This window comes from Schistocerca piceifrons, chromosome 5 (assembly GCF_021461385.2).
Source record: "Schistocerca piceifrons isolate TAMUIC-IGC-003096 chromosome 5, iqSchPice1.1, whole genome shotgun sequence".
Lineage (NCBI taxonomy): Eukaryota > Metazoa > Arthropoda > Insecta > Orthoptera > Acrididae > Schistocerca > Schistocerca piceifrons.
The window spans coordinates 664810719-664836264 of record NC_060142.1 but is presented as its reverse complement, the minus strand read 5'-3'; the positions used below and the strand labels follow the sequence as shown (position 1 = coordinate 664836264).

Sequence of the window (25546 nt, the reverse complement as noted above, 5' to 3'; positions counted from 1 at the left end):
TTACTGACCTCCCGACTCAGCATCATTAGTGGCAGAACAACAGAGAAAATCTGGAATACATTTCACATAAATTTCCGCAGCATGTTATAGTCTTAGGTGGAGATCTCAATTTACCAGATATAGACTGGGACACTCAGATGTTTAGGACGGGTGGCAGGGGCAGAGCATCGAGTGACATTATACTGAGTGCACTATCCGAAAAATACCTCGAGCAATTAAACAGAAAACTGACTCGTGGAGATAACATCTTGGATCTACTGATAACAAACAGATCTCGAACTTTTCGACTCTGTAAGTGCAGAACGGGGAATCAGTGATCGTAAGGCCATTGCAGCATCCCTGAACATGGAAGCAAATAGGAATATAAAAAAAATGTAGGAAGGTTTATCTGTTTAGCAAGAGTAATAGAAGGCAGATTTCAGACTACCTAAGAGATCAAAACGAAAATTTCTGTTCCTCCTCTGACAATGGTGAGTGTTTATGGAAAAAGCTCAAGGCAATTGTAGAATGTGTTTTAGACAGGTACATGCCAAGTAAAACTGTGAGGGACGGGAAAAACCCACCATGGTTCAACAACAAAGCTAGGAAACTACTGCGAAAGCAAAGAGAGCTTCACTACAAGTTTAAACGCACCCAAAACCTCTCAGACAAATAGAGAAGCTAAACGATGTCAAAGTTAGTGTGAGGAGGGCTATGTGTGAAGCTTTTGAATGCATTATGGGAACAGCAGTGATCAATAAAATTGTAAATAATTACTATTAAAAACAGTCTTGATCACAATTTATTTTATAAGGTGACCGGTTTCGACCACTGCTGTGGTCATCTTCAGACCTACAAGATGTATACAAAGCACTAATTAGAGGGCTACATACATTAATGAAAATACATAGAGTTATACGGCTATAAAACGTTGAATTACCAAGTTATGAACCCCACTTTACCTAAGTTGAGATCGCAAATCAAATTACACAAACAAAACTTACCAATTCGTCCAATTGTTAACAATACAAACTGTCCCTCTTATAACTTAAACAAAAAGCTCAATCAAATCTTAAAATCCTTCTATGTGTATGAAGAAAATTATAGTATTAAAAACAGTTTCGAATTAACTAAGTTAATTTATGATGTGGATATTCCAAAAAACGCAAGGTTTGCATCGTTAGACATCACAAATCTTTACACAAATATACCTATTCAAGAGACTATCTCTATTATTAATGATAACTTAACGCATCACAAAATCATGAGCCCCAAAGAAATAGTAGAATTCATTGAACTGTTAAGAATTACTCTAGATTTTAATTATTTTTCATTTAATAATAAAATATACATACAAGAAGATGGACTTGCAATGGGAAATTCCCTGGCTAGCACTATAGCAGATATCTTCGTCAACTATGTTGAAATCCAATTTTTCAAAAATAATCCAGAAATAACAAATAAAATTATATACTACAAAAGATATGTTGACGACACACTGCTATTATATAACGGCTCTAAGGAAGAAATTGATGCTTTCGCTAACAACTTAAATAATTTACATCCAAAACTTGTATTTACAGTAGAACATGAAAGTAAAAATAGTATTAATTTCCTTGACCTCACAATTACAAAACAGAATGGAAGACATAATATTTCTATTTATAGAAAACCCACATCAACCGACGTAATAATAAATGCTACATCATGCCATCCATTAAGATACAAAATGGCATTTTTTAAAACTATGATACATAGGATACTGAGATTACCTCTCCAACATGATGCAATCCAAAAGGAAATTGATACATTAAAACAGATAGCAGTTGCTAACAATTATAATTCCCATCAGGTTGATCTGTTATATAAAAAATTACAAGGAAAAAATGATGCCGTTATAAATTCCAAGAAGAGATTTACACAAATGACATACATGGGACCTATCTCAGATAAAATAAATAAATTATTTAAGAACACAAGTGTGGCAATAGCATTTAAAACTAATAACCCCCTACAGATGAAACTGAAACACACAATTGGAGACTCAAATAGATACCAAAAGTCAGGTGTTTATAAAATAATATGTAATGACTGTGAGAAACAGTATATTGGCCAAACTGGCCGAAACTTTTTAACACGTTTCAGAGAACATACTACTGGTGCTGCACGTATCAAATCAATATTTGGTCAACATCTTGATGAATACAATCATTCTGAGGGTTGCATTTCTAGGAATTTGAAAATATTACATACTGTGCCAAAAGGACCACTGCTAAATACCTTAGAAGAAATTGAAATTTTTTCACTTCACAAAAGTAATCCATTATCTGTTTTAAACGAACAACTTCAGTTCAAAGACAAACATTTCTTTGAGCTTTTCGATGATCTGCTTTAGAATGTCTACTCTTCTGTATTTGTTTTAAAAAAAGGTCTTTCTAATTATTAAGACTTTTAGCAAATAATTTTATCTTTACATTGTAATTGATTTTTACCAAACATTATTTTATGATTGACTACCTGTTTTAGAATTATTGCTTTTATGCTTTTAGACTGCTAATTCACATCGTTTTATTGTATTATTGACAATGGCTCATAATTTAATAATTTTATAATTTTAAATTCTTTCAATTTTATTTGCTTATATGACTGGTATGTAACTTGAAGAATAGCAATGCCTTATAAAAAAAATGGCACTGGTAATCTACATACTAACTTCATAGATAATATTTCATATATACAGTCAACTACTTCATAGCGTATTTGTGCAGCAAGAGTTATATATATCAGCTACAGATTATTGTAGCTTACTCTTTTCGTTTCAATAAAGACAAGTTGCTGCTCAATAATACATCGTCTGACGCCACAGTCTTTTCCATTCCACTTTGCAACAACTTCATTGGAAAGAAGCCTGCTGCCACATCTTTGCATTGGCGTTTGTCCTCACCATGGCAACCACTAGTTCAACTATCGACTCTACAACAACTTCAGTGGAAAAAGCTTGCTCCTTCATCTTTGTAACGGCGTCTAACTTCACCATAGCAACCAGTGGTTTCAAATGGTTCACTGACAGGCCACGAGAGGGCAACCCATGTATTGCCAAACTGAAGTTCATTTTCCTACATTTTTAAATATTTTTAACGCTTTTTAATTGACAATAGCTGTTAAATAAGCAAAGTTTAATGTATATTTATTTCTAATTCTTGACAATGTTCTTTTAACTAAGAAATTTTAAATTGTAATTCGACTTATAACTCATTGGTTAATAATGACATCATGTAGTCAGAAGTGGGTGGAGCCTCCATTATATAAAGTAAGACGTGCACTGGTTTCTCCAGTTGTGATTCTCCAACAGAAAGGGGTTTCCACTCAATGGTAATTCAACGTTTTATAGCCGTATAACTCTATGTATTTTCATTAATGTATGTAGCCCTCTAATTAGTGCTTTGTATACATCTTGTAGGTCTGAAGATGACCACAGCAGTGGTCGAAACCGGTCACCTTATAAAATAAATTGTGATCAAGACTGTTTTTAATAGTAATTATGTGTGAAGCGTTCAGTGAATTCGAAGGTAAAATTCTATGTACTGACTTGACAGAAAATCCTAGGAAGTTCCGGTCTTATGTTAAATCAGTAAGTGGATCGAAACAGCATATCCAGACACTCTGGGATGATAATGGCATTGAAACAGGATGACACGCGTAAAGCTGAAATACTAAACACCTTTTTCCAAAGCTGTTTCACAGAGGGAGACTGCACTGCAGTTCCTTCTCTAAATCCTTGCACGAACGAAAGCATGGCCGACATCGAAATAAGTGTCCAAGGAATAGAAAAGCAAATGAAATCACTCAACAGAGGGAAGTCCACTGGACCTGACGGGATACAAATTCGATTCTACACAGAGTATGCAAAAGAACTTGCCGACCTTCTAACAGCCATGTACCGCAAGTCTCTAGAGGAACGGAAGGTTCCAAATGATTGGAAAAGAGCACAGGTAGTTCCAGTTTTCAAAAACGTCGTCGAGCAGAGGCGCAAAATTATAGGCCTATATCTCTGACATCGATCTTTTGTAGAATTTTAGAACATGTTTTTTGCTTGCGTATCATGTCATTTCTGGAAACCCAGAATCTACTCTGTAGGAATCAACATGGATTCCGGAAACAGCAATTGTGTGAGACCCAACTCGCTTTATTTGTCCATGAGACCCAGAAAATATTAGATACACGCTCCCAGGTAGGTGCCATTTTCCTTGACTTCCGGAAGGCGTTTGATACAGTTCCGCACTGTCACCCGATAAACCCATTAAGATCCTATAGAATATCAGACCAGCTGTGTGGTTGGTTTGAAGAGTTTTTAGCCAACAGAACACAGCATGTTGTTCTCAATGGAGTGACGTCTACAGACGTTAAAGTAACCACTGGCGTGCCACAGGGGAGCATTATAGGACCATTGCTTTTCACTATATATATATATATATATATATATATAGTAGAGGGAAACATTCCACGTGGGAAAAATATATCTAAAAAGAAAGATGATGAAACTTACCAAACAAAAGCGCTGGCAGGTCGACAGACACACAAACAAACACAAACATACACACAAAATTCTAGCTTTCGCAACCAATGGTTGCCTCGTCAGGAAAGAGGGAAGGAGAAGGAAAGACAAAAGGATATGGGTTTTAAGGGAGAGGGTAAGGAGTCATTCCAATCCCGGGAGCGGAAAGACTTACCTTAGGGGGAAAAAAGGACAGGTATACACTCGCGCGCGCACACACACACATATCCATCCACACATACACAGACACAAGCAGACATTTGTAAAGGCAAAGAGTTTGGGCAGAGATGTCAGTCGGGGCGGATGTACAGAGGCAAAGATGAAGTTGAAAGACAGGTGAGGTATGAGCGGCGGCAAATTGAAATTAGAAATTAGCGGAGATTGAGGCCTGGCGGATAGCGAGAAGAAAGGATATGCTGAAGGGCAAGTTCCCATCTCCGGAGTTCTGACAGGTTGGTGTTAGTGGGAAGTATCCAGATAACCCGGACAGTGTAACACTGTGCCAAGATGTGCTGGCCGTGCACCAAGGCATGTTTAGCCACAGGGTGATCCTCATTACCAACAAACACTGTCTGCCTGTGTCCATTCATGCGAATGGACAGTTTGTTGCTGGTCATTCCCACATAGAACGCTTCACAGTGTAGGCAGGTCAGTTGGTAAATCACGTGGGTGCTTTCACACGTGGCTCTGCCTTTGATCGTGTACACCTTCCGGGTTACAGGACTGGAATAGGTGGTGGTGGGAGGGTGCATGGGACAGGTTTTACACCGGGGGCGGTTACAGGGGTAGGAGCCAGAGGGTAGGGAAGGTGGTTAGGGGATTTCATAGGGATGAACTAAGAGGTTGCGAAGGTTAGGTGGACGGCGGAAAGACACTCTTGGTGGAGTGGGGAGGATTTCATGAAGGATGGATCTCATTTCAGGGCAGGATTTGAGGAAGTCGTATCCCTGCTGGAGAGCCACATTCAGAATCTGATCCAGTCCCGGAAAGTATCCTGTCACAAGTGGGGCACTTTTGGGGTTCTTCTGTGGAAGGTTCCGGGTTTGAGGAGATGAGGATGTGGCTCTGGTTATTTGCTTCTGTACCAGGTCGGGAGGGTAGTTACGGGATGCAAAAGCTGTTTTCAGGTTGTTGGTGTAATGGTTCAAGGATTCCGGACTGGAGCAGATTCGTTTGCCACGAAGACCTAGGCTGTAGGGAAGGGACCGTTTGATGTGGAATGGGTGGCAGCTGTCATAATGGAGGTACTGTTGCTTGTTGGTGGGTTTAATGTGGACGGACGTGTGAAGCTGGCCATTGGACAGGTGGAGGTCAACGTCAAGGAAAGTGGCATGGGATTTGGAGTAGGACCAGGTGAATCTGATGGAACCAAAGGAGTTAAGGTTGGAGAGGAAATTCTGGAGTTCTTCTTCACTGTGAGTCCAGATCACGAAAATGTCATCAATAAATCTGTACCAAACTTCGGGTTGGCAGGCCTGGGTAACCAGGAAGGCTTCCTCTAAGCGACCCATGAATAGGTTGGCATACGAGGGGGCCATCCTGGTACCCATGGCTGTTCCCTTTAATTGTTGGTATGTCTGGCCTTCAAAAGTGAAGAAGTTGTGGGTCAGGATCAAGCTGGCTAAGGTAATGAGGAAAGAGGTTTTAGGTAGGGCGGCAGGTGATCGGCGTGAAAGGAAGTGCTCCATCGCAGCGAGGCCCTGGACATGCGGAATATTTGTGTATAAGGAAGTGGCATCAATGGTTACAAGGATGGTTTCCGGGGGTAACAGACTGGGTAGGGATTCCAGGCGTTTGAGAAAGTGGTTGGTGTCTTTGATGAAGGATGGGAGCCTGCATGTAATGGGTTGAAGGTGTTGATCTACGTAGGCAGAGATGCGTTCGGTGGGGGCTTGGTAACCAGCTACAATGGGACGGCCGGGATGATTGGGTTTGTGAATTTTGGGAAGAAGGTAGAAGGTAGGGGTGCGGGGTGTTGGTGGGGTCAGGAGGTTGATGGAGTCGGGTGAAAGGTTTTGTAGGGGGCCTAAGGTTCTGAGGATTCCTTGAAGCTCCGCCTGGACATCAGGAATGGGATTGCCTTGGCAAACTTTGTAAGTAGTGTTGTCTGAAAGCTGACGCAGTCCCTCAGCCACATACTCCCGACGATCAAGTACCACAGTTGTGGAACCCTTGTCCGCCGGAAGAATGACGATGGATCGGTCAGCCTTCAGATCACGGATAGCCTGGGCTTCAGCAGTGGTGATGTTGGGAGTAGGATTAAGGTTTTTTAAGAAGGATTGAGAGGCAAGGCTGGAAGTCAGAAATTCCTGGAAGGTTAGGAGAGGGTGATTTTGAGGAAGAGGAGGTGGGTCCCGCTGTGACGGAGGACGGAACTGTTCCAGGCATGGTTCAATTTGGATAGTGTCTTGGGGAGTTGGATCATTAGGAGTAGGATTAGGATCATTTTTCTTCGTGGCAAAGTGATATTTCCAGCAGAGAGTACGGGTGTAGGACAGTAAATCTTTGACGAGGGCTGTTTGGTTAAATCTGGGAGTGGGGCTGAAGGTGAGGCCTTTGGATAGGACAGAGGTTTCGGATTGGGAGAGAGGTTTGGAGGAAAGGTTAACTACTGAATTGGGGTGTTGTGGTTCCAGATTGCGTTGATTGGAATTTTGAGGTTTTGGAGGGAGTGGAGCTGGAAGTGGGAGATTGAGTAGATGGGAGAGACTGGGTTTCTGTGCAATGAGAGGAGGTTGAGGTTTGCTGGAAAGGTTGTGAAGGGTGAGTGAGTTGCCTTTCCGGAGGTGGGAAACCAGGAGATTGGATAGTTTTTTAAGGTGGAGGGTGGCATGCTGTTCTAATTTGCGGTTGGCCTGTAGGAGGATGCTCTGAACAACAGGTGTGGATGTGGGAGAGGAAAGATTGAGGATTTTTATAAAGGATAGGAGTTGATGGGCGTGTTGATTGGCTGAGTGGGTGTGTAGGTGAAGGATTAGGTGGGTGAGGGCAATGGATTTCCATCAGTCCCTATACCAGTTCCAAACCAAACAATCCATTGCCCTCACCCTATCCTTTATAAAAATCCTCAATCTTTCCTCTCCCACATCCACACCTGTTGTTCAGAGCATCCTCCTACAGGCCAACCGCAAATTAGAACAGCATGCCACCCTCCACCTTAAAAAACTATCCAATCTCCTGGTTTCCCACCTCCGGAAAGGCAACTCACTCACCCTTCACAACCTTTCCAGCAAACCTCAACCTCCTCTCATTGCACAGAAACCCAGTCTCTCCCATCTACTCAATCTCCCACTTCCAGCTCCACTCCCTCCAAAACCTCAAAATTCCAATCAACGCAATCTGGAACCACAACACCCCAATTCAGTAGTTAACCTTTCCTCCAAACCTCTCTCCCAATCCGAAACCTCTGTCCTATCCAAAGGCCTCACCTTCAGCCCCACTCCCAGATTTAACCAAACAGCCCTCGTCAAAGATTTACTGTCCTACACCCGTACTCTCTGCTGGAAATATCACTTTGCCACGAAGAAAAATGATCCTAATCCTACTCCTAATGATCCAACTCCCCAAGACACTATCCAAATTGAACCATGCCTGGAACAGTTCCGTCCTCCGTCACAGCGGGACCCACCTCCTCTTCCTCAAAATCACCCTCTCCTAACCTTCCAGGAATTTCTGACTTCCAGCCTTGCCTCTCAATCCTTCTTAAAAAACCTTAATCCTACTCCCAACATCACCACTGCTGAAGCCCAGGCTATCCGTGATCTGAAGGCTGACCGATCCATCGTCATTCTTCCGGCGGACAAGGGTTCCACAACTGTGGTACTTGATCGTCGGGAGTATGTGGCTGAGGGACTGCGTCAGCTTTCAGACAACACTACTTACAAAGTTTGCCAAGGCAATCCCATTCCTGATGTCCAGGCGGAGCTTCAAGGAATCCTCAGAACCTTAGGCCCCCTACAAAACCTTTCACCCGACTCCATCAACCTCCTGACCCCACCAACACCCCGCACCCCTACCTTCTACCTTCTTCCCAAAATTCACAAACCCAATCATCCCGGCCGTCCCATTGTAGCTGGTTACCAAGCCCCCACCGAACGCATCTCTGCCTACGTAGATCAACACCTTCAACCCATTACATGCAGGCTCCCATCCTTCATCAAAGACACCAACCACTTTCTCAAACGCCTGGAATCCCTACCCAGTCTGTTACCCCCGGAAACCATCCTTGTAACCATTGATGCCACTTCCTTATACACAAATATTCCGCATGTCCAGGGCCTCGCTGCGATGGAGCACTTCCTTTCACGCCGATCACCTGCCGCCCTACCTAAAACCTCTTTCCTCATTACCTTAGCCAGCTTCATCCTGACCCACAACTTCTTCACTTTTGAAGGCCAGACATACCAACAATTAAAGGGAACAGCCATGGGTACCAGGATGGCCCCCTCGTATGCCAACCTATTCATGGGTCGCTTAGAGGAAGCCTTCCTGGTTACCCAGGCCTGCCAACCCGAAGTTTGGTACAGATTTATTGATGACATTTTCGTGATCTGGACTCACAGTGAAGAAGAACTCCAGAATTTCCTCTCCAACCTTAACTCCTTTGGTTCCATCAGATTCACCTGGTCCTACTCCAAATCCCATGCCACTTTCCTTGACGTTGACCTCCACCTGTCCAATGGCCAGCTTCACACGTCCGTCCACATTAAACCCACCAACAAGCAACAGTACCTCCATTATGACAGCTGCCACCCATTCCACATCAAACGGTCCCTTCCCTACAGCCTAGGTCTTCGTGGCAAACGAATCTGCTCCAGTCCGGAATCCTTGAACCATTACACCAACAACCTGAAAACAGCTTTTGCATCCCGTAACTACCCTCCCGACCTGGTACAGAAGCAAATAACCAGAGCCACATCCTCATCTCCTCAAACCCGGAACCTTCCACAGAAGAACCCCAAAAGTGCCCCACTTGTGACAGGATACTTTCCGGGACTGGATCAGATTCTGAATGTGGCTCTCCAGCAGGGATACGACTTCCTCAAATCCTGCCCTGAAATGAGATCCATCCTTCATGAAATCCTCCCCACTCCACCAAGAGTGTCTTTCCGCCGTCCACCTAACCTTCGCAGCCTCTTAGTTCATCCCTATGAAATCCCCAAACCACCTTCCCTACCCTCTGGCTCCTACCCCTGTAACCGCCCCCGGTGTAAAACCTGTCCCATGCACCCTCCCACCACCACCTATTCCAGTCCTGTAACCCGGAAGGTGTACACGATCAAAGGCAGAGCCACGTGTGAAAGCACCCACGTGATTTACCAACTGACCTGCCTACACTGTGAAGCGTTCTATGTGGGAATGACCAGCAACAAACTGTCCATTCGCATGAATGGACACAGGCAGACAGTGTTTGTTGGTAATGAGGATCACCCTGTGGCTAAACATGCCTTGGTGCACGGCCAGCACATCTTGGCACAGTGTTACACTGTCCGGGTTATCTGGATACTTCCCACTAACACCAACCTGTCAGAACTCCGGAGATGGGAACTTGCCCTTCAGCATATCCTTTCTTCTCGCTATCCGCCAGGCCTCAATCTCCGCTAATTTCTAATTTCAATTTGCCGCCGCTCATACCTCACCGGTCTTTCAACTTCATCTTTGCCTCTGTACATCCGCCCCGACTGACATCTCTGCCCAAACTCTTTGCCTTTACAAATGTCTGCTTGTGTCTGTGTATGTGTGGATGGATATATGTGTGTGTGTGCGCGCGCGCGCGCGCGCGCGAGTGTATACCTGTCCTTTTTTCCCCCTAAGGTAAGTCTTTCCGCTCCCGGGATTGGAATGACTCCTTACCCTCTCCCTTAAAACCCATATCCTTTTGTCTTTCCTTCTCCTTCCCTCTTTCCTGACGAGGCAACCATTGGTTGCGAAAGCTAGAATTTTGTGTGTATGTTTGTGTTTGTGTGTCTGTCGACCTGCCAGCGCTTTTGTTTGGTAAGTTTCATCATCTTTCTTTTTATTTTTTTTTATATATATATATATATATATATATATATATATATATATATATATGACCTAGTAGATAGTGTCAGAAGTTACATGCAGCTTTTCGCGGATGATGCTGTAGTACACAGAGAAGTTGCAGCATTAGAAAATTGCAGCAAAATGCAGGAAGATCTGCAGCAGATAGGCACTTGCTGCAGGGAGTGGAAACTGACCCTTAACATAGACAAATGTAATGTGTTGCGAATACATAGAAAGAAGGATCCTTTATTGTATGATTATATGATAGCGGAAGAAACACTAGCAGCAGTTACTGCTGTAAAATGTCGGAGTATGTGTACGGAACGATTTGAAGGGGAATGATCATATAAAATTAATTGTTGATAAGGCAGGTGCCAGGTTGAGATTCATTTGGAGAGTCCTTAGAAAATGTAGTCCACCAACAAAGGAGGTGGCTTACAAAACACTTGTTCGACCTATAGTCGAATATTGCTCATCAGTGTGGGATCCGTACCAGGTCGGGTTGACGGAGGAGATAGAGAAGATCCAAACAAGAGCAGCGCGTTTCATCATAGGGTTATTTGGTAAGCGTGATAGCGTTACGGAGATGTTTAGCAAACTCAAGTGGCAGACTCTGCAAGAGAGGTGTTCTGCATCGTGGTGTAGCTTGCTGTCCAGGTTTCAAGAGGGTGCGTTTCTGGATGAGGTATCGAATATATTGCTTACCCCTACTTATACCTCCCGATGAGATCACAAATGTAAAATTAGAGAGATTTGAGCGTGCACGGAGGCTTTCCGGCAGTTGTTCTTCCCATATGCGACTGGAACAGGAAAGGGAGGTAATGACAGTGGCATGTAAAGTGCCCTCCGCCACACACCGTTGGGTGGCTTGCAGAGTATAAATGTAGATGTCTGTCCGTCCCCTTCTCTCTCTCTCTCTCTCTCTCTCTCTCTCTCTCTCTCTCTCTCTCTCTCTCTCTCACACACACACACACACACACACACACACACACACACATATATGAATACAAGGACTAAGGACTGAAGATTTAGATTTATTCCTGAATCCTTGTAAAGTGCTTGAAACTGGACGTATTTGTTTGAAATTGGTAGTATGTAAATTTGACATCTAATACAGATAAACAGAAAAGATGGCAACAAAAATAATATTTGCTTTTCCCTTGCAGTCTTAATCAGTTGCCATTTCCACCATCTTCATCTTCAGTCACCACAGTAGTTACAAACTTCGTATCTTCACACAAAGGAATGAGTGCTATCGACGGGGGATCTCAAATTGATTCCATATTTCCAGAAAGCTTTTGACACTGTTCCTCACAAGCTGCTTCTAGGAATATTGCTTGCCTATGGAGTATTATAAGCTCTCTGCTCTTCCTAATCTATACAAATGATTTAAAAGACAATCTGGGCAGGCCTCTTGGATTACACACAGATAATACTGTCTTTTACCATATAGTAAAATCACCAAAATGATTTAAACAAGACATCTGTATGGTGTGTAAAGTGGCAAATGACTTAGCAATAAACTCTGGAGATGAATGCGAGCGAGATCTGAGCTCTAAACACATCGTTGAAAGAAACTGAGGATAGGGCGCGACTACTCGAACAGAAGCTGATCTCAAAATTTGACAAACTTGAACAATACTAGAGACACAATAATCTCAGCCTGTTTGGGATTCCTGAAAACAACAGTGAGAATACAAATGAATTAGTGATCAGCCTTGCCCGGATAACCTAGGCCCGCAGGTGACACTGAATGACAGACAAAAGTCACAGAATGGGGTGTAAAACCTACACTGGTAATTCAGAAGTTTGCGTTGTACAGGAAAAGATCTGAAAACTTCAGAGTGAAGAATAAACTCGCGAATTCAAGTCTGACAACACGTGATGATCTCACTTATGAAAGACTAAAGATTTTGAACAGTGCAATCTTGAGGTTAGTGCTACAAAACGTGTGGACAAACAGCAGCAGGATAATAGTGAAGACCAAAAATGGGAAACGAGGAGGCTGCAATGCAAATGAACTTTAATGCCTGTGCTTGAGAAGCTAAAAAAACATGTGAACTCTTGCTGCCTAGAGTCTGTGTGTTTATTTTTATCTCTATTTTGTAAAGAAACTTTTTTTTAATACTTTCCTTGACACTGTTTTGAATTATCATTTGCTTGTTTAGGTTTACTTTTAACACTAATCATAAATTTTCTGTTCGATTCTATTGCTTTCAATGCCAATATTCCACTAAAGCAGCTTCATATTGTTATTTGTTTTTGTTTGGTTAAGTCTATTTTTAGTACTAATTACAAATTTTCTGCTCAACTCTCATACCTCCAATACTAATCTAGCGCATTATTTTCATCGTTATTTCAATATTCTCACAGGGCACTGATTTCAGATGATTAATCTACTGTCTTATGTGCATTTTTATTTTATTCCATTTATTTTGCTCTCAATACTGTTGCACAGAGATTATTCTAACTCTGTTTACTGAATCCCTTCCTGTGTCTCCAGTCAGCCATTCAACAAGTGGATGGCCTTGACCATAGTTCCTCCCTCTCCCTACGGCACCTGCTGCTCTCCACTTCCAGGAACCCTGCTTCCTTGCCTCCCCAAAGCGTTGCTCCAGAATGCATCATTTACCCGCCCTCACGGCTCCTGTATTGCCAACATTCACTAGCCATGCCCTTGTGACGTTTGCGCCTGAACAGACTACGCTACATACTGCAAACACAAATGTGCAATCTGTCAGCTCATGTTGACAAGTCCTGTCATCTTTCACAACACAGAAATCCATGTAATACTTCGGTTGGAGTCCTGGCTCAAACAAAGTATTCCCACCAGTTCGGTAAATCTAGACAGCTACACCTTTCTACGACACAACGAGTGGAAGGAGGAGTGTACACACAGATTCTTATCACTTACTCTGCTACACACACCCAACAATAATGGAGATAAACAAGTTGAATATATGTTCATAGAGATCAAATCCCTTAATGGAAAGTGCCTGATGTGTGTTCTCTACTACCACTTAAAGTAGGAGGGATTGCCCACTTTTAAACTGCTCCGTGTCTCAAATGGAGATGTTGTTGTTGTTGTTGTGGTCTTCAGTCCTGAGACTGGTTTGATGCAGCTCTCCATGTTACTCTATCCTGTGCAAGCTTCTTCATCAGAGATACGAGCACATAATTATAGCTGGTGACACTAAAATAAGTTTTCTATACAATAGTCCCTCCAGTGTAAAATTTAAGTGGATGCCTTTGTCTTCAAATGTGTCACTACTTCAGCTTGCTGAGCAGAGAAAAAGTGTGTGTGAACACACAGTGCATCAAACACTCCTAACAATGGGCCTCCGCAGCCAACAACCCAAGCATGCACCAATGTTAATACCACGATGTCAGCAACTAAGACTGAAATGGGCACAAGACCATTGGCACTGGACATAGGTGCAGTGGCATTACATTCCATGGTCTGATGAATCCCGATAACTACATCATGCTATGGGACAGAGAAAAGCTGGCAATGGCTCCATTATACTCTGGGGAACATTGATGGGGGCATCCATGGGTCCAGTGGATGCTTGTGCAAGGCACCATGATGGCCAAGGAGTACTGCACACTGGTTGCACACCACATACAGCCCTTCATGATGAATGATGTTTCCAGGCGGCAGTGGCACTTATCCAACAGATAAATGCACCATGTCACAAGGCAGGAATGTGATGGTGAGGAACACAGTGGCAAGTTCCAATTGAAGTGCTGGCCCACCACCTCACCAAATCTGAACCCTATAGAACATATCTGGGATGTGATTGAACCTGATATCAGAGCTTGTCACCCCCCGCCCCCTTTCCCGGAACTTACAGGATTTTGGTGACATACTGAGGCCTCACTGCTTCCACGCCATGAAGGATCGTCACTTACCTGTGGCAAAGGTGGACATACTGGCTATTATGCAGGTGGTCATAATGTTCTGGCTGATTAGTGTATTCTTTGTTAATGTAGGGTGTACATAAAGTCTGGGAACACTCAATTATTTATTGAACAAGAACTAAACATTGTACAGATGTCACAGATATTGCATTTTGAAGAGAAACTCGTGATTTTTTTTTTTTTTTTTTTTTTTACAAACATTCGATATGTGAACCATGAGTGACCCGGCAGACGTCAATACGGTAATTGAATTCTTGCCATACCCGCCCCAGCACGGGATCATCGAATGTGGTAGTCACTTCCTGTATTTTCTCCCAGAACCCTGCTACATCACATGGTAGAGGCAGTACATACACCAGACTTTAATGTGTCCTCAAAGAAAAAAAAGTCACACAGAGTTAGATCTGGTGATAGGGTAGGCCATTTCATGAAACAGCTCACTCTGCACCTGAACTCGCCATGTTTGTAACTAGTGCTGACTATCAGCAAATTACCGAACGACAGTGTGGCGGTATGTACGGAAAAAAAAACTTTCACGGTTTCTCTCCAAAATGACGTATGTATGACATCTGTACAATGTTTAGTTCTTGTGCAATAAATAATTGAAAGTGTTCCCAGACTTTATGGATGCCCTGTATTTAGCTCTTGTTGTCAGATAACTTACTAACTACTCATTTCACAGCTCACTGTAGCCTGTTGTGTCAAAAAATGAATTGTCAATGGCTGCTGCCCTGTGTTCTGTAATCCTCACTGTTTACTGTACTGTTGTAAATAATCCAAACCCAAACATCAATAACTCTGGTTGTCCTAAATAACTGCTATAGAATGGAAAATCAAAATTAATAGTTGCCACAAATACTGATTCTCTCAATAAGTATTCATAATCCAATTAAAACTGCCTCTAGCAACTTTTTGAAGCTCAATATATTTCCTGCTGGTGTCCTGTAAAAGGTCATTACTACTAGGATGTTTGCATCATGATTGCCTTTGTCACACATTTCAAAAACTGTTCAGTATCTGAAAGGCTTGGGAGATTATATATATGAATATAATAGAAGGAAACATTCCACGTGGGAAAAATATATCTAAAAACAAAGATGATGTGACTTACCAAACGAAAGTGCTGGCATGCTGATAGACACACAAACAAACACAAACATACACACAAAATTCAAGCTTTCGCAACCAACGGTTGCTTCATCACGAAAGAGGGAAGGAGAGGGAAAGACGAAAGGATGTAGGTTTTAAGGGAGAGGGTAAGGAGTCATTCCAATCCTGAGAGCGGAAAGACTTACCTTAGAGGGAAAAAAAATGGACAGGTATACGCGCGCGCGCGCACACTCTCACACGCGCACACACACACAGGTGTGTGTGTGTGTGTGTGTGTGTGTGTGTGTGTGTGTGTGTGTGTGTGGGGGGGGGGGGGGGGGGGGAGAGAGAGAGAGAGAGAGAGAGAGAGAGAGAGAGAGAGAGAGAGAGAGAGAGAGAGAGACTGTATACCTGTCCTTTTTTCCTCCTAAGGTAAGTCTTTCCACTCCCAGGATTGGAATGACTCCTTACCCTCTCCCTTAAAACCCACATTCTTTCGTCTTTCCCTCTTTCCTGACAACGCAACCGTTGGTTGCGAAAGCTTGAATTTTGTGTGTATGTTGTGTATCTATCAGCATGCCAGCGCTTTCGTTTGGTAAGTCACATCATATATCACACACAGACCCATTCAACAGATTAATTTTATTTATGTATTGTTGGACTAGTATCAGTTACATGCCTATCAGCAGTGGTGGCATCTTATATTCTGCTTTCTTAGCATGAGCCAAAGTGTTTGCAGAATATGATGCTATATATGCAACCTATCATGACCAACAAAGGAGTCTGATCACAGGAAACAGTAGCACAGGTTACCTCTTAAGTGTTAAAAACACAGATATAAGGGGCAATCAAATGAAAATGAGACATATGGGGAGAAAAGTAAACTGTTTATCATTTTGAAAGTATTTGCTATAACTGTTAATATGTATATACCACTGTGAGACAAGATGGTCTACGTCTTCATGGAAAAATGTTTGCAGGTGCCTAAAGAACCACAATTGCACCCAAGCGTTCACCTCTTTGCCCGAAGAAAATCGATAACTACGAATTTCATTCTTGATGGATCCTGAAACTTTAAAACGACATGGGAGGAAATCAGGAATGGATGGAGGAGGTGTAAGGCCTCCCCGCAAAACTTCTGCAGCATAGTCAAAAGAATCTTGGCAGCAACTGGACCTGCTACATACATGAGTGTTTTGGAAGCAACCTGCTTTCGTTAAGTAATTGCATTTCCCTAATATTTTGCTAATGGTCTGAAATTTGACACTTGCTTTACCTACAACTGAGCATATTTCATTTTTACCGACAACTGAGCGTATTTCATTGTTCCATTTCATACCTCTAAATTTTTATGCTCAGGTATTTGTATTCAAACTGTGACTGAGTGATATTCTAGTCATAGTGTACTAAGCTTTCATTTCATTTGCAAATTTTTAGATTCCTGAACATTTAAAGCAAGTTATCAATTTTTCCACCACTTTCAAATTTTCATAAGATCTGACAATATGTGTAGCTTTTCGTTTCAGACAGCTGTTAATTATAGATAGGGCTGACTTTAGTGCTTGAAAACTCAGATTACTATTATTGTCTGCAAAGTCATTATTATTCAACTTGAACAGCAAGGGTTCCAACACAATTCCCTGGGGAACACCTGAAGTTACTTCAACTATTTGCTCTCCATCCAAGATAACATACTGTATTCTCTGCACTTAAAAAGCCTCAATCAGCCTATTTAATTTATCTTTGCAGTGGTACGAGAATTAAATTGGGACTTTCAATATTGCTTGGAGTTTGTTCCTTATCCTCTGGCATTTCTTGGAATATATAGTGCAGCCTGAGGTTTTGACCACACTAGGCCATGTTTTAGGCTTCAAAGACAGAGGTCATTAGAGGTGGAATCCAAGTTTGGATGGGTGAAGGATATAGAAGAAAATTAGCCATATGGTTTTCAAAGGAGCCATCTCAGGATTTAGCTTCAATGGATGGCTGGATGAGAATTTCAACCCCTGTCATCCTGCACACAAATCCAGCATCTCGATGACTATGCACCTCACTTGGTCTCACAATGTCAGAACCTCTGAACTTCACAGATAGGAAGCTTCCCTCCACTGGACGCCAGTTGTATAACCTCCCAGACTGACATACTGAAGTGGTTTGTGTATTACAAGGCTGACAGTGTGATAATTTACTGTAGTGACAGTGTACCCAATGAAGCACCAGGTAATAATGCTATTCTGCTGCTCTGTTCTTTGGGAAAGCGGGTTAAACATTTAGCATTCCTTTTCTAGTTTCTGCATGAATGATGCCACTCATTTTATGATTGCAGGACTCACTGAGCAACAAATATTACTTGAACGAGAGAGGGCAGTAGTATTCCATGTTTTAAAGTATTCTGAGTACCAGAATCAGCATACTCAAGCTGAAATTGTTCCAGTGTTGCCAAGAGTGGAAATGGGTGAAGCATTTTTTGCTAGAGAGCCATCTGGTGACAAAGTATTATTATGCTGTGGTTCTCTGTGAGGAACACCTGCCTTTTCAAGAGCACATCACTCTAGAGTCACTTATTCAAATGACCTCTTCCTACTAGTCATTCTCTCAGCCACATATTCATATTTCCCATCCTTTCTATTGCTGTTTCATCCATCAATTCGACTTTCTTTCCCTAATATTCTCTTTCCACCTCTTCAATGCTCCCTCTCACTACCCAGGTCCCTTCCTAAAAACAAAAGTGGTTCCATTTCATACACCGTCAAAGTTTCCTGTTTCCATTTTTCGCCACTTCAGTTTCATTTCCATGCTCTATAACACTTTCTATCATCTTGCTCTACCCGAATCCTCTTGCTGTCCCACTGCCAATCCTCCCAATTACTCATCTGAAATGTACATATTTAAACACTCTTACTCTAAACAATATTATATTTCATAACAAGCGGTACTTTGCATACTCTTCTGCCAGTCTGAACTTCACCTAACACTTAAACAATATTCCAATTAATGCGTTACCATTAACATAATACATCAACTATTTATGTTTAGAAGAGATTAAATTCGTGAAGGTGCTGCACAATAAACAATTAAATATACTGTGATGAACGGCTTTTAAATTATTTATACAATAATAAGCTACTAATTTATTTTACCACCTTCCGCTCCTTTTGAACATTTCCAGCAAACTAAGTCAAACACAAAATTTCGTATCATGTTTTTCCCACCTCACAAGGAAACAATAACAAAATGCCAATTATCAACCAACAGCACCCACTGGGGTTAAAGTGTTAATTGAAAACTTCATTACCATTTATCATGATAATTACACTTTAACACTGAACAAAAATTTGCCTGAAAATTTCCGACAACTCAACTGAATATAGGCTCACACTTCACACGTAAACTCATTACCCATTTACCAATGTATAATTACACCGGTTTATAGCATCAACACACAAGTCTGGCAACAGAGTTGTGACAACAGATTACCCTGCTACTCCACAAAAAATTAATATTTTGAACCCTCCAAATAGTTTGTTTCATAAAAGTTATATCTAAAAATGTTAGTCTATAATTGTTTCCACTAAAAAGCCATTCCTTTGGCATGCACATAAGAGAGAATACATATATTATGTTTATTTTTAGGTATATCTCCTTCGCACTGACATACCAATAGTCAGGTCATGAACAGGCTGAAACCGTTTATCAGTAAACTGCAGAAGCAGGCACGATTTGCCAACGCCTGGAACAGAAAGAAGGAAAATATGTTACATAAAGTTCACAGCCATTGCCAATTATATGGAGATTTACAACAAATTCGCTAATACTTATCAACTACGAGACTAATGAAAAAGTATCAAATGTTATCGTCAAAATCATTGGACTTGTTTGGAAGCAAATAAGCGTTGATTGTATTACCGTCGAATTCTTCGGAAAAGGAGCCGTTTCGTTCATTATGATGTGACATTTTAAAATTTATAACGACCAAATCTGCCCTGTATCGCTCGCATTTTAGATGACGCGTGTAAGTAATAACTGTCATCTAAAACCTTGAATACAACGTTTGATCATGGTGTTTTCGAAAAAAATCAATAACATAAATGAAAAATAATAGAAGGAAACTGTATACAGAAATAATTCCAATCAGCTCATTATATGTAAACGATCACTTCCGTCTATTTCTCGAGCAAAACAACTCCATTATGTAGTGAAACACAAAGATACGACTACAAGTAAATGACATGTCAACAGTCAAAAACGTATTAAATCTTCAGTATTTAACGTTTTTGTTCTCGTAATACGTCGTACAAATTCTTACCTGTATCTCCTATAATAATATATTTAAACAAATACGCGTAAGACATATTTTCTTCACTTCTTTATACTTATGACACAACGAAACCCTCAACACCCTCACAGCCTCTACGTCACGAAATAAATACGCAGAAGACAGAGATGTTCCCAGTCTTTGTCACTGCCAACAAAGTAAATATTGCTTCAATATTTACAGTTACTCCGGTAAATAATAACATTTTATACAGGCCGAGTAACACAGATCATTACTGAGCAATAATTTCAATCATATCCTTCTTGTAATAATGTCAAATAATAAGAAGACTATAAATGAGTAACTTATTATTCATGCTTCTGTTCTCGTGATGTATACTGACTGATGAGAATATAATTTTGGCATTATGGAATTAAAACACATACACACATTTTAATTGTAATCTTTATTTATTTATTTATTCATCCTTTGACCGCTATTTAGAGCGCTTTGGCTCTCGCACAATGTACGATATTGATTTAAAAATAGTCCTATCGTCAGTTCCGAACGAGGTTTCCCGGACGCTTCATTCGGTCACCAAGCGAATGCCGGAGCTGGAAATCTTTTCATAAATATTCCCAACCAGTTTTGCTCTGCTCCTAGTTTGCTGGGATTATGTTATAAAGATTCCTGCTCTGCGATATCCTGCCTTGTCCTCATTGGCGAGAAATTAGGTAGGTAAAACAAAAATCAAGACTGTCATAAAGTTCGCAATGCTTTGCAGAGTAGGCCCGTAGATGCAGAAATTAAGTCCTTCTGAAAGAGAATAATGATTGTGATCCTGTAACTGCAAATCCCAGGATAAGCAGCGTATGGCATCAAGAAATGTGTCGAATAGATTAGTCGGAACAATTATGCATTTCTGAATGAAATAAGTTCTCAGTACGGGAACGGATATTCGGTTCGTGTTGACTGTGTGAACCCCAAACACAAGTCTCAATTAAGTTGGCAATCTGCATGGTGATGCATGCACAGTGCGTGGCATTATAGTAGTTTAGATTAGATTAGATAAACTTTCCGGTCCATGTATCCATAGTAAGGACAGTCTCAAGGATGCAAAGCGTATCATAAAACAAGAAAGGGCCTACATGATATACTTACAAGAAAACAGATATTTTAATGTTCCTGCCACAGATGCTATAATAAATGGATCTCATAGATGCAGATAAATTTGATGCTTATTTTCATTAAAGAGGTAATAAGAAATTGTGTCAAACATGTAAATGTATAGGCCTGTACACTGAAGTGCAGAAGAGAATCATTAGGCTATTGTAGCCATGCATCATCAAACAGACAGCAGTACAGTGCCTACATTGTTCACGTTGCAGCACTGAAAATATGCAGAACTAAGGCAAATTTTAGGTGTGCTACTCACGTTATTTGACATTGTTAATAATACATACATCATTGGGTTCTACTAAAAAGATCGTCAACAGAATAAAGTGAGTTAGACACCAATAAGTGGTATAGGCACTCGAAAATTAGTAGTTAAACTTTATTAGTAGTTAAACGTTTTAGGGCAACTGGCAAGTTATTTAAAATATGTGCTCTTGAGGGGATACTTTTCTGGACCAAATTAACTTGCTTTAATCATTAGGTAGGTTATTATCATTCCTAATAGTGATTTCATGATGGGAACTATTGGTCTGAAAAAGAGATATATTAGTTATTATACATTTCATAAAGGAATAAATATACTGAGAAGCAGTATTTGGTACCTAGTTCAGTAAAGAGCTGTCTGCATGATGTTCTTGCGTTCACACAACAAATAATTCGCATTACATACATTTGCACTTAGAAAACGTTAGCTTTGTTTGATGAGTTGCCCCAGGAAGTTCCCATATAGCATTATAGTATGACAGTAAACGAAATATGCCAGTTTCTTTCATTTTTATATCACCTATGTCTGACAGTTATCAGATCAACAATTAGATTGTCACCTACATGAGAAAATCAGATTACTATAAACGTGGAACACATGTACCAATGATGGGACCCATAATTAATTTCCCAGAAGTTCATATAAATCTTTGATACAAGTATCTCACAAGAGCGGTATAACAGTCTCATAGGCAGAGCTATGTTGAAAAAGACTCCTTTAGGGAATGAAAGTCATACGATGTCTGACAACTGCTTCCTCCAGAAACCGAATGCAGTATTGAAACCAACGAAATAGCTTTTGGCTGGAATGATGAACGTTGTGGACTCTTTCAGAGAGTGTTGTTAGATGTGACTGTTTTGACGTTGATGGATTTGTATTCATACACACAACTGTCAAAATGAAGAGAGAGAATTTACGCATTTTATACTGAAAAGTCTCAAAACTGTCGGAAATTACCAGCGTGGTGCATTATTATGGTGTCTGTCATTGTTGTTCCTTCCTCTGCCAGACATCAGTTACTGGCCAAACGTATCTGATCATATTGCAAGGTCGTGAACAACCAACAGTTGCTCAGTAGAATAATATTGTAAACTTACTCTTTATGCTGGTGATGCTCCTCATGGTTTGCAAGTGACATTAGCTAGTGATTCCATGTTCATTTAGAAGCACAGCATATTAATGTGATGAAATATTCTTTATAAAACTGTGTCTCATCGGGTGCTACAATTTTACTGTCAGTCAAAATTATCATATTGTTTCATTATATTGGCATTATCCATAACATACAAAAAAGCATTATATAGAGCTGTGAACAAAACATATTGAGAATGGTAATTTCAACGATATCGTACCAGTTACAAAAATATGTTGCCAATATAGATGGAAACTTAGCTGGTGTAAAACAAATCCTCAAGAATAATGTGCATAAAATTTCAGTGTAATCATACAAAAGGCAATGAAAACGTTGTATGCCAAGAAATTTTAGAATCAGAACACACACAGTCAAGAATTGAAGGAAATTTTCTTCCATTTTCTTCACATTTGAAAATAAGAATGTTTTTCCATGAAGATTTTAAGCACTTCCTTTTCTTTTGGACATTAACTGTTTGTCTCCTGTAAAGAAAAATTGTAACAATTAGAGAATGTTCGAATGTTGGCATAGAAATAAATTACAAGAAGGCTAAAATAATGCAAGATGAATAAATGTAAAATAAAATTCTACAAATTAACATTGAAGTTGTAGATTTTGAGGACAAGTGAGTGTGAAGCACTGACTGGATGGTAGTAAAAGGAAACAAACAAAGAGCCTTTCGCTAAATTAACTAGCCTGATAAACCAAACAATAGAAAATCCAGGAAGTAATTTAACAATATTATGAAAAGAAAGTTGCCACTCACCATATAGTGGAGATGCTGAGTCACAGATAGGCGCAATGAAAAGACTGACACAAATAAGCTTTGGGCCGATATGGCCTTCATCAAAAATAGACAGTCACACATACACAAAAACACTCACGCAAATGGTACTCACACAAACACAACTGTAATCTCTGGCTGTGGCAGTGTGGCTTCTGTTGCCAGAGATTGCAGGCATGAATGTGTGAGTTGCATTGATTTATATATATATATATATATATATATATATATATATATATATATATATGTGTGTGTGTGTGTGTGTGTGTGTGTGTGTGTGTGTGTGTGTGTGTGTGTGTTGTCTAGTTTTGACGAAGACCATATTGGCCGAAAGCTTATTTGTGACATTCTTTTTATTGTGCCTATCTGCCACTCAGCATCTCCACTATATGGTGAGTGGCAACTTTCCTTTTCATAATATAGCTAGGCTGATAAACGACATTTTTGACGCATCTCGAATGTACATGTCACTATAGTGTGTATTATGGGTTCTGATTTGTGGCAGTGAGTTATGGATTAAATGCGAAAACCATCTAGAAAGTAAGGGGTGCCCAGCGATTGGCATGCTAGGATTTGCTTCCATACACAGGAAAATAAAAAAATGAATCAGTGAACAGACAGAAGCAAAAGACAAAAATACAATTGCAATGAAAATGAATTGGGGTGGGAGAGACATATAAGATAAGCAAATTGGTAGTTAATGGGCCCAGGAAATACTTCCCTGGATTGTAAGAGTTGAGGAAAGACTGAAATGGCGACCTAATAGATAGTGGGTAGATGCTATTAAAAATATGTAGGTGCAACATGAATGTGTTTCACTGAAGACTATAGTCCATAGAAAAGTTAGTAGGAGATTCACTATCCCCACCCTTTAGCTGAACGTACTGGTGTCAAGCGGATAACTACACATATGTACGTGGAAACATCCACGTCCTCCACGGAATGAAACTCCTCATGCACGAACACTTCCTCAACCTATGAAGTCTACCACACTACTAAAGAAATAACTGATTCACAAATTTAGGAAACTTAAAAGCATAAAAACAGACTTCTCAAATTCTAATGCAGTTCTTGTTGGAGGCACATCTTCAGGGTATTTTTGTGCATGGAATATGGTAGCTAGTTACTTGAGAGTGGCATATTCCCAACAAGAACATTTTCAGCAAATAAATTACATATGCAAACGAAGTGTATACTATGAAATGAGAGACAAAGTTCATTGTTCAGTGTGAGGCAGTTATATAAAGTAATGAACGACGATATTTTCTGAGATTGCTGTATTGATTAAGCAGCATACTTCGAAATATACAACAGCTTTGGCTGGTTCTGATTTGGCCAGTGCACATTTATTTATTGTTTTTGTCAACCCTAGTAATCACTCTGTCGATGATTTTGAAATAATGTCATCATTTCTTAATTTGTCACTGAGGTACTTTACTCTCCCTATTAATTCTCTTTAATTCTATTCACAGATGAATTCTGACTTACTTTAGATAGTTATTCTTGGCGTATGTTGATCTGGAGGCAACCAGAGACAGATTATCATCCACACAATGGATTGAAATAAATAACTATACTGATCTCGGAAGGTGGTTCTGTTCCTCATCGCCATTTATGTTGGCCACCACAACGTTATATGCTCTGTTGTTTAGTTACTGCAGTAATTGCTTTCACAGAATTTTCAAAATCACTCCCCATCCACTTAATTATGCTGACAATGCTGTATATCTATCTTCCCACCACACACATGAATTCCCCCATGTCTACCTCCAGCACCATGTATACCTTCCAGTTAAATAATGTAACATATGGAAATTACATATTAACTCACAGAAAAGCGAAACCACCATTTTGGTCATATAATTCAAGGATTGTTCTGTCATGGTTTCCACCTCTCTGTACACTGCTACCTCATCCCTCCCAATATCATAGGCAGATACTTGGGATTAACATCAGACGGTAGATTAATCTGGGAAAGAAACTCCCCTCCCCTTTCACCACCAAATGCAGAGCCCTAAACCTGCTAAAATTACTAAAACTACCAACAGGCTGCACTGGGTGTATACATCTGTTTATCAGTATTCTTACTAACAAATCTCTCATTCGTCACATCATAACATACACCAAAGTTCCTTAGATTTCCTACGAAATTTTGGAAATCATTTGTAATAATAGAAGGATATACACTGTGTCTCGTTTTCTTCATACTCCTGCCTTTTTTAACGCCCTTCCAATGCCAATTCTTTGACCATCTACTCTGCCTCAAGCATCTTCTAATCTAATACAGCAACTATGAAGCCCAGTCCCAGTGGCCAACATCGTACCATCTAACCACCAATTCAGGTAACCTGCTGTCTCATTAGATC

At 40.5% G+C, this 25546-nt stretch overlaps 1 protein-coding gene across 1 annotated transcript in view; it reads right to left on the bottom strand.

Annotated features, from left to right (window-relative positions):
• LOC124797919 (ras-related protein Rab-2) overlaps positions 1–20000 on the bottom strand; it is a 50908-nt gene extending 30908 nt beyond the window's left edge. The window contains exons 1-2 of the mRNA XM_047261051.1: positions 19875–20000; positions 19227–19298 (exon numbers count right to left, since the gene is read on the bottom strand). Coding sequence (XP_047117007.1) covers positions 19227–19298; positions 19875–19920 — 118 coding nt within the window. The 5' untranslated portion in view covers positions 19921–20000. The remainder of the gene's footprint in view (positions 1–19226; positions 19299–19874) is intronic.
• Between the last annotated feature and the right edge of the window lie 5546 nt (positions 20001–25546).